Source organism: Crinia signifera, chromosome 3 (genome assembly GCF_055691185.1).
Source record: "Crinia signifera chromosome 3, ASM5569118v1, whole genome shotgun sequence".
Lineage (NCBI taxonomy): Eukaryota > Metazoa > Chordata > Amphibia > Anura > Myobatrachidae > Crinia > Crinia signifera.
Genome location: NC_139219.1, coordinates 309,920,069 through 309,934,210, shown reverse-complemented (window position 1 = coordinate 309,934,210; position 14,142 = coordinate 309,920,069). Strand labels below are relative to the sequence as shown.

The following is a 14,142-nucleotide window of genomic DNA, read 5'->3' as shown; positions in this document are numbered from 1 at the left end:
TGCACCCCCTGCACCTATGGTAGCTACACCCTGTATATAACACATGTAACTGTGACAGGAAAGGTGGCCCCTTTTAGCACTGGGCCCCATAGCAGCTGCACTCCCTGCACCTATGATAACTACACCCTGTATATAACATGTGTAACTGTGACAGGGAAGGTGGCCCCTCTCAGCTCTGGACCCCATAGCAGCTGCACCCCCTGTACCTATGGTAGCTACACCCTGTATATAACACATGTTACTGTGACAGGGAAGGTGGCCCCTTTTAGCTCTGGGCCCCAATTGAGAGAAAGAGAGATTTCTATCCATATAAAATGGTGCTCAGCCTCAAAGAGTGATAAAATATAGAGAGATAAACTCCTAACCAATCAGCTTCTATCACTTTTCATACACAGCCTGTAATATAGAAGTTAGGAGATCATTGGTTAGCATCACATCTCTCTCCACTTTATCACTCTCCAAGAATTAGTATAGTACATCATAATTCACATGGCTGTGCATTATTTCCCAAGGACCACAAGCCTCCCAGCGTTACCGTGTGACCACACCTGAGCTACTTCCCACTGTTTCCAAACTCTCGTCTCAAAGCTATTATTCACATGATAAAACATATTATGATTTATCATCATTTAATACGCATACTGTTTTCCCAGAATGCACCTCTATCCACGCTGCTCAGTAGCAGCCAGTCATGTCAGTACACACTGGAACCGAGAATGAGGCATGTGAGGGAAGCGTCCTGCGTGGAAACTCACCTCTTCCTCCCCTTCTCCCACAAGTGAGTGCAATGTAACACCAAGCGCACGTCTTATGCTTCAGAAACGACCTGAAGATTATTCTAGCTTGTGATTTCCGTTACGGTACATCGGCTTGTAGGCACTCACTTTATATCTTGCCATTACAGGAATCAATACGGTATGATGGCAAAAGTGACCCAAACACTGAAACTGGAATCTGTGTCCAAAACCAACAACAGGGAATTTGCAGGTACGGGATCCCTTTCTTCTGCTCATTGTCCCTGATATTATCAGGCCATTGAGTTAGTAGGTATAGAGTCTACATGGATGACTCTGGAGGAAGCCAGGGATACGTCATTGCTTTAGAGTTGACACATGTCCATGTTTCTTCCTCAGACTCCCCACTGGTGGCCGGCCTGGCCTTAGAAGCGGTGGAATACCTCTCTTCCAATGCGGACAGCGTGCTGGATAATCTCATAGCACTGCAGAAAATGTCAACATCGGAGCAGAATCAGCAGAGAGCAAACCTCTTCCACAAACTGGTGACCGCTCTGAGGGCACTGAACAATGAGACTCTTGGTCCTCTGGTGCCCAGATTGGTACAGCTATCAAGGTAACTATAAACGCAGAAAAGAGTCCTTGCAGATATGTCTGTATCACTCTTCTCTGATAATGTCAGTATATCCCCATGTCTTCGGTATATCCATAATGGGTGCAGGGTTTGCAATGCACATGGGCCCATAGGTCAGAAAGGGGGAAAGCGGCATTGACACCCACCCTTTCCCCCATTGCAATGTCTTATCTGGCGACTGCTCAAACAATGGGGCTGATGTATCAAGCAGCGAAAGGAGTAGAACAATGGACCATTGGAGAAGTTACCAATAGCAACCAAACAACCATTTATCAAGCATCAAGTTTATGATCTGAGAATTTTATTGGTTGCTATGGGTACCTTCTCCACTGTTTACTGCTGGATACATCAGGAATTTATTCAGAAAAAGAGATGCTGCCGCCATTTTTGAGAAGACCTCACTGGAAATGTGGCGCATGCATGGAAGGTACTGTAGATAAGACTCTACCACTGTGCCATATATTCTGCACATTTTCTGTGGTGAGGGGGTGCTGACAGATTTGGTTATGGGCCCCTCATGTATTTAAAAGCCCCTGTACTGCAAGGCAGACATAGGCAAAGTGTGATGCTCCTCCTGTTATGGGGGGCCATTGTGCTTACTCTGCGCAGGCCCCCTACTCTTTATGATGCAGTACACTCTGGCATTTGTAATAGATTCTACAGTGCATGCGTAGGTCTTCGGAAACATGGCGCCCATGTGCTGCTGCCATTTTCCCAGTGATTCTTGCCGAGGCTGCAGCACCCCTGAAAGGTACAAATTTTGGTTTGGGCCCCCCTAGAACCGCACACAATGCACTCCAATGCCTCTGCCCCTACTAAATAAATATTCCGCGCACGTGTATTTATAATTGTATCCAAATCTGAAGTTCCGGCCATCACCACAAGATGTCACCATTTCATTAGGTTACTGGAATCCTATCCTGCCAATGATTTTTACAGACACATTTGTTAAATAAGTGTTCAGAGTATTTTACAGTTCTTTTTTATCAATATATATGTCCATACTGTTTAGAAAGTTGTTGTAAGTTTTCTTATGCTTGTTATCTTTTTCATTTTTAATCCAGCCCGATTGCACTGCAAGCATTGACCCAGTGCGGAACTCCTGAATGCTTCGGAGGCATACTTCAGGTTCTGCGGACGGGGGATGTTTCACCTGTGTTGACTGACACCATTACGTATGCTTTGGGGCTTTTGCCTTCACCGTGCACCAAGCGCGTCCGAGAACTACTGAATATGGCTCAGTATCAGCAAAGCCGAGCTTCATTTTATGCCTTGAGCCACAGTGTAAACAAGTAAGTACGTTCTGCAACCAACAAAGGCAAGAGATGCGATGGAAATGGGGTGTAATACAATACTGTTACCCTACAAAGAAACCACACCATCTAATCGCGTGAAAATGTTTTACACAATTTAAATGTTTAGTAACATTCTAAGGTGTTGTTACCCTTAGCAACCAAAAACATTCTGTCTATCATTTTCTAGGATGTAATAGAGGAAATACAATATGTATTTGGTTGCTAGGGGCAGCATCACCTCTTTTTGTTTTTAGAAGCTTTAGTAAATTTACTCCAGAGGGGGTATATTTACTAAGATAGGAGCTCAATTGAAAATGGGATGTTGCTGTGGGCAACCAATCAGATGCTATCTATTATCTTCTAGATAGTGCTAAATAAATAAGAAGTCGATTCTGGTTGGTTGCTACGGGCAACATGCCATCTTCAAAAAAACTCCCATCTTAGTAAATAAACCCCTAAATTGGAGTTCTAGAACAACTGGATTATTTAGTTCCCCAACCCTACTACTTCAAGAGACAAGTCTGGCTACAATAGTACCGTAGTACTGGTATTGCGTTGTGATGCACCATTTTCACGTAACATATTTGTATATATTTGTATTACAAATATACTGCAGTATAATGAACATAACATAGCTTATTCCACTAATTAAAAACAAAAGTAAGACGGAACAAAACAATAAATAATCAGTATTAATATCACACCGAAGTACAACACTGGCGACCAAATGTAATAAGCTCTGAGTTTGAAGGTTTTTTTTTTAAAGGGGCAATCATTTGCAAGGCATGTTTTTGCCTTGAAAATGATTGCCCCTTTAAAAAAAAAACTGCACGGCCGCCGAACTCGGAGGCTATTATATTTGTCCGACAGTATGAAGTATATTAGGAATCTTTAGCTATTGTCTGTCTCATTTTTCCAAATTTTGTATATTACCAGCTTCTATGAAGACCAAAGAACCATCACTCCTGAGCTGAGGGACGTGGCCGATTACATGTCATCTCTCATTGATAATGAATGCACCGGAGATGAAGACAAGACCTTCCTAGCTCTTAAGGTATTCCAGGGATTAGTAGATGGAATGTAACCTGACTACAGCGGATCATAAATTGCAATATTTTTCATTGACTAATAGCATCTAATTTGGCCGGTTTCTTTTCTGTTGCTCCTCAGGCTATTGGGATCATGGGGAACGTATTAGAAGAAGCCAATCCACAGGTCAAGTCCGCAGTTCTGAAATGTGCTATTGGTCTTAAATCATCACCCGATGTTCAGAAGGCAGCAGTCCAGGCACTCCGCAAAATGTCCCTGACAGAAGATGTAAGTTATTTTAGCAATTTATGGGCAGTTTATCATCTGAGACTCAAATAGTCCTACTCTATGATGTAATTTTGAGACATGGGTAACAGATCTTCAAAAGAACATGTTCACGATTCAATCTGCAGGAAACTGGAACAAATTAATCCTTAGCTTTCCCATTCTCATCCAGGTTCGTGGTGGGCTTGTCCAGGCTTTCCAAAACAACAATTCTCCAGTCCAAAAGAGGCTGGCAGCCTACCTCATCCTCATGAGAGGACCCTCAACGTCAGACCTCCGCAAAGTGCTTCGATCTCTCAAAAAAGACAATGAGCAAGTGAAGAACTTTGTAGCCTCTCACATTGTTAACATCCTAAACTCTCAGGAACCAGAAACTCAAGAGTAAGTACATTAAGTCAGATAAATTCTTATTAGGCAATTTCTTTAGAGTAGATTCCTAATCTCTCATTAACTATGGGATTTTGGGATGCATAAAATTCTTCCATAGATGAGCAACAGAACTGCAAAACTCTAGCAAATTATTCTGCAGTGGGTAATCTGTCCTGAGTTGTTAATCTATTTTTACCTGCAGGTTGAGAGGTAAACTGGATGAATCCTTCAAGTCAAGTGGTGTGCCAGCTGTTGTCAGTGACTTTACAAAATTCTCACACAATTACCAAATCTCGAAGACTGTGGATGTTCCAGGCTTGGGTGACAAATTAGGAGCCAAAGTAGAAGGAAACATAATCTATGATTCTACTGGCTACATGCCTAGGGAAGCCATGTTGGAAGCCACGCTGAACATGTTTGGGCAATCCGTGGATATGCTTGGGGTATACATTTTTTTTTTTTTATTAATCTTGTGACCACGGTCATTATGTTATGAAGTGTGTTTGACTTATTATTTAAAACTAGGGAAATACTGTACAGGCAAGCACAGTGGAACCCTTGTGGAACCATATAAATAAATTCCAACAATAAAAAAAACAATAACAATAATACGGCATGGTTAAAACTTGGAGCCAATACAAAAACTAGAGTGTTAACAACAAACCAGACTATTTCAGCTTAGCCAGTTCCTGGGTTGTTTTTTTGTTTGAATGGGGGAGGGACTAGATCAGAATGTAGCCAATAAGATACTATCACTAGACCCATAGAAACATAGAGTTTGATAAGAATCACTTTGCCCATTTAGGCTGATATTGTACATGCAGATACTTAAATAATAGGGTCAATTCATTTTTGTTGAGAGCCTACCAATATATTTTTGGATTGTGCCACCGTGCCACCCTATGGACAAATGGCTTACACCTTGAAGCTTTAGTAGATCATTTAAGAATGCCAGAAATGTAATTAAATTACCAATCAGCCTCCATGCTGGACCACCCCCATAAGAAGTCAAAATTACTAACATAAGGATAGTTATGGAAAGGTCCAATGGTAACTATAATATGACAAGTGTATTTAGTATTTTTACAATATCCATATTATTGGTAAGAACCTGGACGAATTCTATATAATTGGACATTATCTTTTTTATACAGGTCAACATTGAAGGAAAAAATTTTGAGACAACCCTTGATGCTTTGTTTGGGAAAGGTGGATTTTTCCCAGACTGCGCCACAAAGGCATTGTATTGGGCGGATGGCAAGGTTCCAGATAAAGTCGCTGAGGTTTTGTACAAGTGGTTTGGAGTCTCCAGACAGGACAACCAGAATCAGGTAAATGTGTAGGTTTTGCCTAAACTGTAGCATCTCTACGAGCCCATACAAATGCAGATTTCTCTTAACGGAAAATATTTTGAACGTTCAATTTTACGTGTACCTGTTAATTGTATTATAGGACCTTAAAAAAGCATTCCTAATGAACGTTGAAAAGCTGATTAAGGATGTCAGATCTAGCGATGTTCCAGAAGCCAAAGCATACCTGGAAATCCTTGGGAAAGAATTAGGATACCTTAAACTGAGTGACTTCAAAGTAATGGGGAACATGTTGCTGAAAAGCTTCCAATCAACACAGCAGCTGCCGGCACAGGTACCACTGATATGAAGAGTAGATACTGTAATGTAATATTTGCAAGTTGTATTGTAGAACCAACAAGGGTAAATATTTTTTACTTGGGGCAAGAGTTCTTTATCCTTATAGAATAGTGTAGAGGAAGGAAGGAACAACACCGAAATATATTTGTAAACTAGAGTTAGCGATTGAAAAACAAGATGTCTAGTAAAACATGAATCAAGAAAGACAGTCTCTACTGATACTGCAGGTGGAATGCAGTACCACGTTTAGTTTGTAGATGGCAATGTAGAGCAACATTACTATTTTACCTCCTCATTCAAGGATACTAGTACGGTTTTCTAGAGCATGAGATTGAAGGTGAGATTATAAAGTTATCCCTGCGAGCTGCTAATATTTCACGGGCACATGTATTACTTGACGGTGTGAGACGGTACCAGACTCATTGACTTATGACCCGTATTTAGTATCATCTATTTGATCATTCATCATATCTACTTTTTTAGATCATGCAAACCTTCTCCAATGGTGGAGAAAGTGATCTCTTTGCCCACTACATCTTCATGGACAATCAATTCTACCTTCCAACCGGATCAGGTCTTCAGCTCCAAGTGGCTTTATCTGGAATAATTACTCCAGGAACCAAGTCTGGATTGAAAATTGGGATGAAAAATGTAAGTACTGAACCCTGCTTCACTTTATAACTGAAAAAGAATAGAAATGTTATTTGTGAAAACTTAGATTGCATAAAACTTGCATCTTGTAATTAAGGGGTACATTTACTAAGGATGATGCCCGTAGAATCCAATCAGATTTTCCTTCTTATTTAATTTGCACCTTTTAGAAGTTAACACATATAATGTAATTGGTTGCTAAGAGCAATCTCCCATCTTCAATAGAACTCCCATCTTTAGCCTTAAGAGGCCAGGTTCCCTACCACCTCTTTCTAACTGCACCCTAGTAACCCCTTAAACTTTTACTTAAACGCTGACTGAATTACATACAGCCAATAGACTTGACCAATCAGTAGACCCGCACGACTGTGATGCTTCCCATCTTTTGCTCCTAACCAAGAGCAAAAGGTTTCATGGTCATGTCATACGGAACGTTCACATTTGATAGCCAACTGATGATTTAGTTGTGTCGAATTTAATGTGATGACCTTTATAAATTTTGAGTTAGAAAGCTGCAATCACATGTAGGCTGATGTAATTGTTTTGGTCCTCTGCAGATGAAAGCAGAACTGTCCCTAAAACCAGCCGTTGCCGTGGAGTTTGTTACTCAGTTAGGAATTCAGATTCCAAAGTTTTCCAAACATGCCGTACAAATGAATACCAACATTTACCATGAATCCGGAGTTCAGGCACGGGCCTCTGTGACCAACGGACAGTTCAAATTCTCAATCCCGGCACCTACAACGCCAACCAAGCTCTTCAGCATCAAGTAAGTACAAGGAGATGTGGCTGGTCTTTGCCTTAACTAGAATGATAGATAGATAGATAGATAGATAGATAGATAGATAGATGAACAGATATAGAGTTAGAACTAACAATTGTATTTCTATCCCTAATTAGCAACAAGGTTAACCTGGTTTTTGCATCGAAGACTGAAGTCATGGCTTCCATCATGGAAAACAGAAAGGAGCAGTCCGATTGCAAGCATCTGTTCCGGGGTCTGGAATACTGTACCAACATTGCTTATTCCAATGCCAGTTCCATAGATGCCGCTCCCTACTTCCCACTTACGGGAGAGTCCAAGTGAGTTATAAATTACTGGGCATAACGTTGATTTTCAAATGGAACAATGCATAGAAAATGTATAATTTTCATCTCTACAGTTGAATACATTAAAAACCGTATATACCCCATATTTTGCAAGTCAACAAATAAATTGGATAAATACTAGTTTAATTCTATTTAAAAATTATATCCCTGGCTATGAAAACTAATTTGGGACTGATTCAAATCTTTTAAAGGGGGGAAGTGGATCATTTGCCCATAGCAACCAATGATCAGCTTTTAGCTTTTATTTAATAAGTAGATTCTATAAAATAGGGATACATTTACCGAAGCTTCAATCGCAACCAACCAGATTCTGTCTATCATTTTATAGGATCCAGCAGAGAAATAATAGACAGGATCTGTCTGGTTGATAGGGGGAACATCACTTCTTTTCACTTTTAGAAGTTTTAGTACTCGGGTTCTCACAATCGGTCCTCAGGACCCCACACAGCGCATGTTTTGCAGGTCTCCTCACAGAATCACAAGTGAAGTAATTAGCTCCACCTGTGGATCTTTTTAAATGTGTCAATGAGTAATGAGTGCACCTGTGCACATGCCGGGTGACCTGGGAAACACGAACTGTGTGGGGTCCTGAGGACCGAGTTTGTGAACCCCTGTTTTAGTATATTTACCCCTTATAAGCTGATGGATAATTTCTCGGCCCATCCCACTTTATCTTGAAACAGGTTTTTTTTTATGTTTTGCATTAACGGCTCTGTTCTAATTTTCTTAAGGTTTGAGCTGGAGATTAGGCCAACAGGTGAGGTGCAGGAATATTCATTGACTGCAAACTATAACCTGAATAGAGAAGGAAGGGACCTGGTGGACACTCTGAAAGTCACCGCACAAGTAGAAGGTACGTTCTCATATGGCTGTTGCGTATTCATTTTTTGTAATTAATTAATTAATTATAGTTAGATTTTCAGATCCTATTAAATGTAATGTTATGCAGGTGTCAAGTCATCGGAGGCCTCATTGACTGTGAAATACAACCGCAACAAGATTATCCTGACCAGTGATGTGGAGATCCCTGATGCTGATGTCAACTTTGGTGCCAGTGTGAGACTCAACGATGAGTCGAGTGATTTCAAGAGATCATTCGCTCTTGTGGCCGAAATCAGCAACCAACAGATTCCTGAAGTCACTCTGACAGGCAGAATAAGGTAAATCATGGTACAACGTATGATAACAATTGTTGTGAATTGGGCACCACAATGATGCATAGAAGTGTTGGCACAGGATCTATTTCACAAAATCACAGGGATTGGTTAGCCTAACCTGGCCTGCTTTTTTTGGCCCCACCCATCCTTTCTCAGCTCCACCCATTTTTCAAATAAAAAGCTTTGCTCACATTATAATTGCAGAATACAGAAGTGATATTTTTAACATATATAACATTTGTTTTAAGTGCCTGCTGATATGCCAGTATGCCAGGGTGCCTCATTAATTCATTAATTAAGTAATTCAAAGAATGGCTTTAACTTATTACTGAGATTAAGGTTGAGATGTATCAAGGCTCGGACTGGTCCTTTGGGGAACCAGGGGATTCACCGGTAGGTAATACCGGTGGGCAGTCATCCATAACCGACTGACCCAGCGCCTGAAAAAGGGCGGTGGGGCTTGACAAACTTTTAATGAGTTAATGCCACTGGGTAGTCATCAGCTACTGACTAACCTGGTGGCGGCTGCTGGCTGGGAAGCTGATGTTGCTGATTCCCGGAGGAGCCACATAGTCGTATATCACGTTGCATTTTGACGTCACAGTGCATTGTGAAGTCACGTGCTGGACCCACCCCCACTACATTCCCCTGGTGGGCCCATTACCAACCCAATCTGACACTGGATGTATCAAACCTTTAAAATAAATGGTTCCTTTTTGTAGAAAACAGGGTGACCCGGGGGCCGCTGAAATGCAGTGTATCAGTTTGCCCATCACTGATAAGTAGACACACAAATGGCCAGATGTACTAGGCTTCAAAACTTGATACAGTGAAGAGTGATTAAGTACCAGCCAATCAGCTCCTAACTGCCATTCAACAGGCTGTGTCTATAAAATAACAGCTAGGAGCTGGTAGTGTTTTCACTCAACTCTTTATCACTTTTTTAAAGCTTAGTAAATCTTGCGCAAGATACAGTATTATTAACAAATATAAGAAAGCATCACCATTCTTGTAGTTATACTGTAGTACATGGGTGGGGATCCTCAGGCCCGGGGGCCGTATGCGGCCCCCGTAGCCGGTCTGAGTGGCCCTCCCACCCGCCTGGCTGCTTTGCCGGGAGGCAAGTACAGGGGAATTCTCACGAGAGGTCGGTAGTTCTCGTGAGATTCCTCTTAATCAACAGCAGCCGGAGACTGTCAGACCTATTCAGCGGCAGCCGCCGGAGCGTGGGACGGCTGCAGCAGGACAATTTGTAAGAGACATTTTTAAATATGGCCCCGAAGGCTTTTTTCCCCATACAAATGGCCCTTGGCACAAAAAAGTTTCCCCACCCCTGCTGTAGTATGAGAGAAGGGACTGCAGAGTTAGATGGCCTTTGTAGTTCTAATACTATGAATGGCATCTGAATATAGTCGTATTACGTCACTACCAGGTGTTGCTCTGTAGCAGGTCACATGACACAAGTATGAATCTGAATACTGGATGCATTCATGGAAGCTATTAAATCCCTGTCTAGTGTTCTTGTTTGTCAGATTTCTCCTGGTAACTTGTTACAGTAGTTTTAGCACAAGCAGCGTATGAAGTGGGTCGTGTTATAGACGTATCAGGGAAAGCCAGAGGCTACGGCACGCACAATCTCATTAATTACGTCTGGAGAATGTTTGCTAGACCTTTGACCGGTTACAATGCACTCCGTCTATAGACATGCCATCAGCTCTGAAATATTTGAAACTTTAATGATGCATATTCCCCTCCGTGTCCCCTTCTAGCTATGATGGCAGCACTGAAGCTATGTTGAGCGGAGGGCTTTCCATCCCACGCCTGCATGTAGTGGCTAACACCGAGGCCAATCTCAAGAAGGTTCTAAGTGATTACAAACTTCAGCTGCAGTCCTCTGCCACCATCTGTGCCTTATCGGGATCACAAAGCTTTGAATTCACATATGGTAGGTTCCGGACTATAATTCAAACGTTCAATTTCAAATTCCTTTTGAAGTGTAACGTCAAGTATATTAACATTTGAACGTGAAAATGTTCTATAAGCTTGCAAGAACCAAAGATACTTGTGGCACATACAGTATAGAAATTTGTGGACCCAGATTGCCAACAGGGCAACCAGGGATAATCACCCATGGACTCCTCCCAGAGCGAACAGTACATCAGTACTGGGCACTGTGGCTTAATGTGAACTTGGCCCAGTGTTTGATAAATTTGTGGTGTTTGTAAATACATATTGTTCAGTAGTTTTTATCATAGCCATAATTATGGTGGTGCAGCCAGTGCATAGGCCCTTTGGATGGAACCAGACGTTTCCTACCGCAATTCCCGATCTGTGTATGTACCACTACCCCAGACTGTCTTCCACTCGCTGTCCGCTGCAATATATAATAGACTCTGCTGTTTTTTTTGCTTTTTTTTATTATTTAGATAACGACAAGGTTGAGCTGGAATGGAAAACCGCTAGCAACAGCAATGTGAAAAAGATCATGTCTAAGTTACCAGACGTCCAATTTTCTGACCTATCAGACTACCCAGAGAGCATAAGGGGCTACACCAATGATATACTGGATTATAAGGTGGCTCAGACTGATATGACCATCCGGCATATTGGTTCGCAGTCCGTAGTGGTAAGCTTCTCCTAAGTTTATGTACCAATAGCTTCATAATAAAAGTGACAATATATGCTGACATATTACAACCTCATAGGTTTGGTATAGAAGAGCAACATTAATAAGATAGACAGTCATATGGTCGATGTAGGTTAGGTCAACAGGGTCAAAGGTTGACTAGAAAAATGGCAGAAAATCAAAAGGAGGACATGTTTTTTTTTAGATTTTTTTTTTGTTTTATGTTTCATGATATACAGTATGACCAGAATTATAGCAAAGGTAGACTCTCATGGGAATGCTTCGGGCAAGGTGCCTCGATGTGCTACCGCTGCGCTTGGCACCGGCTACTATTCCCGACTGTAGTCCACATGGACGGTAAGTCGAGTAAAAGTTTAAAAATATGTGAACAAAACAAAAAAAAACTTATGTTAACCATATTTGTGTTGACCATTGTCATATCAACCTTTTTGGACCTGTCGACCTTAAGCAGTCTACCTTTGACCCGTCAAACTTTTGAACCCATTGATCTTATGACCACGTTGACCTATTGCTTGATGGTGTCAAGCTATTAACTGTACATCTTCTTTATATGGTGCGCCCAAATGAAAAGGAGACTTTGCCATAGCGGAGTTGTATCTAATCGTAGTGGGTTAATGTGTTGTTTTGCACATGTACCTGCGCAACTGGAAATTATACCACGCCATCTATTGGCAAACACAATAACCCTCTGCGATTAGATACCAAGCCGCTACAGCAAAAGTCTTCTTTTCATTTGGGCACACCTTACACACAGTGTAATCTATCATCAGGATACCCAGCCTCCCGGCCTATGTTTTATGGGATTGCACCTTAGAGAACTTTAATTCACAGCAATGTTGGTATAAACGTTTGGCTTATTCCAGTTTATTTCATGAAAACCTTTAATCATCCTTGGGAGAAGCTTTTATGGTACTTATGTAATATCTGGGCTCCCGTTTTTCTTATGAGACCGCGTCCCCTCGCGGGGCTCGCTGCGCTCGCCACGCTTCGGGCACGGTGGCTCGCTGCGCTCGCCACACTATATAAAATCAACTCCATGCGTAGTTGGATAGTAGGGGTATGAAAAAATGGGGTGCATTTAACATGGGAGCCCAGATAATACATAAGTACCGCTTTTATCATTGTTGCCTTTGGATGCAACAGTTTTGCTCTGTATATACTATATAGCTACATACGTAACTGTACACCTAAAGTGAAAATTGCACAAACATCCAATGAAGTCATTGTAAAAATGTGTACCATGATGTCATTCATGCGCAATGGGTGTAAAATACTGCATCTCTTTATTACAGGCGACTAAAAAGTGGTTGCAGCAGCTAACAAAAAACAGTCAATACGCAGAAACGCTGAGCAACAAATTGTCTGCATTTAAAGACGGACTGAGCTTCCCAAATGACTTATTCTTAAACAGGTAACAGATGTAAAAAATTATAAAAAAATTATATACAGTATAACTATATATAAAAGGCTAAATCCTTGCCTTTTTTGAGGTGAAACAATAATTTTATGTATATACATCGCTCTTTCTCCCACGTACAGAAAAGTTTTTCATAAACAATACTTAAGGGACTGAAGGAAATGCTTGAGTAAACAGGAATGTCTTGAGTCTGTTTTTGAAGCATTCTAGAGTGGGAGCCTCTCAAACTGTGCGGGGAAGTGAGTTCCATAAAGTCAGAGCTGCATGGCTAAAAGCTTGACCCCCAGATGAATTATGGGAGATTATGGGTGCTGCTAAAAACAGATAGTGGGTGTTCAAAATGTTTGGTTTTACAATGTAGACATTTCAGGGCAGATTTTTTTACTCATCCAAGTCATTACAATGAGAAGTGGGATGTACTTTCACATGACTTACACATGACTTTCGTATGACGGGGTGCTGGGAGAAACTTCTGAGTTGCGGTCTGAGAAAAGTGTAACTTTTATCTTATATAAAACATTTTAAAACAAAAGGTTAAATAATACAGCTCTCCTCTCTTTGGAAACCATTTAAATTAATTTGGAATAGGTTTGAATATGTTTAAAAGCTTCTTGAGTTAATCCAGTTTAATTTCCAACAGTGACGGAAGAGTCAGATACCAATTCAACAAAGACAGTGTTATCATCAATGTCCCCTTACCCTATGGTGGAAAGTTATCTCACCAGGTACTTCCAAAGATATGGTCACCACCTCTGGAACTAGAGTCGGTGGGATTAAGCATTCCGGCCAAGGAATACAAGATTCCGTCCTTCACCATTCCAGAGTATTACGAACTAAAAGTACCCTTAATTGGAATTCTGGATCTGTCATCCAACATTAACAGCAACTATTACAACTGGTCTACGTCTTACAGCGGAGGGAACACTTCCAGCAATGTACAACAATTCAGTTCTAGGTATAACATGAGAGCAGATGCTACGCTGGAGATTTTGTCTTTCAATATTGACGGTAAGTCATTCTTCTATAGTCACTATTATTTGTATTAATACATTTTCTTAAACTAAATATCATCATGAATTAACCATTTCAGAAGTCCATTTTAAAGCCCTTTAATTTATACCTATATCGTACCTATAGTACATACTGCCTCGGAGATGATATTGCC

The 14,142-nt window shown here is 41.0% G+C and overlaps 1 protein-coding gene across 1 annotated transcript in view; it reads left to right on the top strand.

Moving 5' to 3' along the window:
- The window catches only part of APOB (apolipoprotein B), a 38,968-nt gene that overhangs the window by 10,348 nt on the left and 14,478 nt on the right, over positions 1–14,142 (top strand). Inside the window, exons 7-25 of the mRNA XM_083178610.1 lie at positions 654–778; positions 905–987; positions 1,134–1,350; positions 2,433–2,660; positions 3,600–3,717; positions 3,834–3,980; positions 4,150–4,358; positions 4,549–4,789; positions 5,501–5,677; positions 5,799–5,990; positions 6,479–6,646; positions 7,204–7,415; positions 7,547–7,729; positions 8,488–8,609; positions 8,706–8,916; positions 10,683–10,858; positions 11,340–11,539; positions 12,853–12,971; positions 13,618–13,985. Of these exons, the coding sequence (XP_083034736.1) occupies positions 654–778; positions 905–987; positions 1,134–1,350; positions 2,433–2,660; positions 3,600–3,717; positions 3,834–3,980; positions 4,150–4,358; positions 4,549–4,789; positions 5,501–5,677; positions 5,799–5,990; positions 6,479–6,646; positions 7,204–7,415; positions 7,547–7,729; positions 8,488–8,609; positions 8,706–8,916; positions 10,683–10,858; positions 11,340–11,539; positions 12,853–12,971; positions 13,618–13,985 (3,496 nt within the window). The remainder of the gene's footprint in view (positions 1–653; positions 779–904; positions 988–1,133; positions 1,351–2,432; positions 2,661–3,599; positions 3,718–3,833; positions 3,981–4,149; positions 4,359–4,548; positions 4,790–5,500; positions 5,678–5,798; positions 5,991–6,478; positions 6,647–7,203; positions 7,416–7,546; positions 7,730–8,487; positions 8,610–8,705; positions 8,917–10,682; positions 10,859–11,339; positions 11,540–12,852; positions 12,972–13,617; positions 13,986–14,142) is intronic.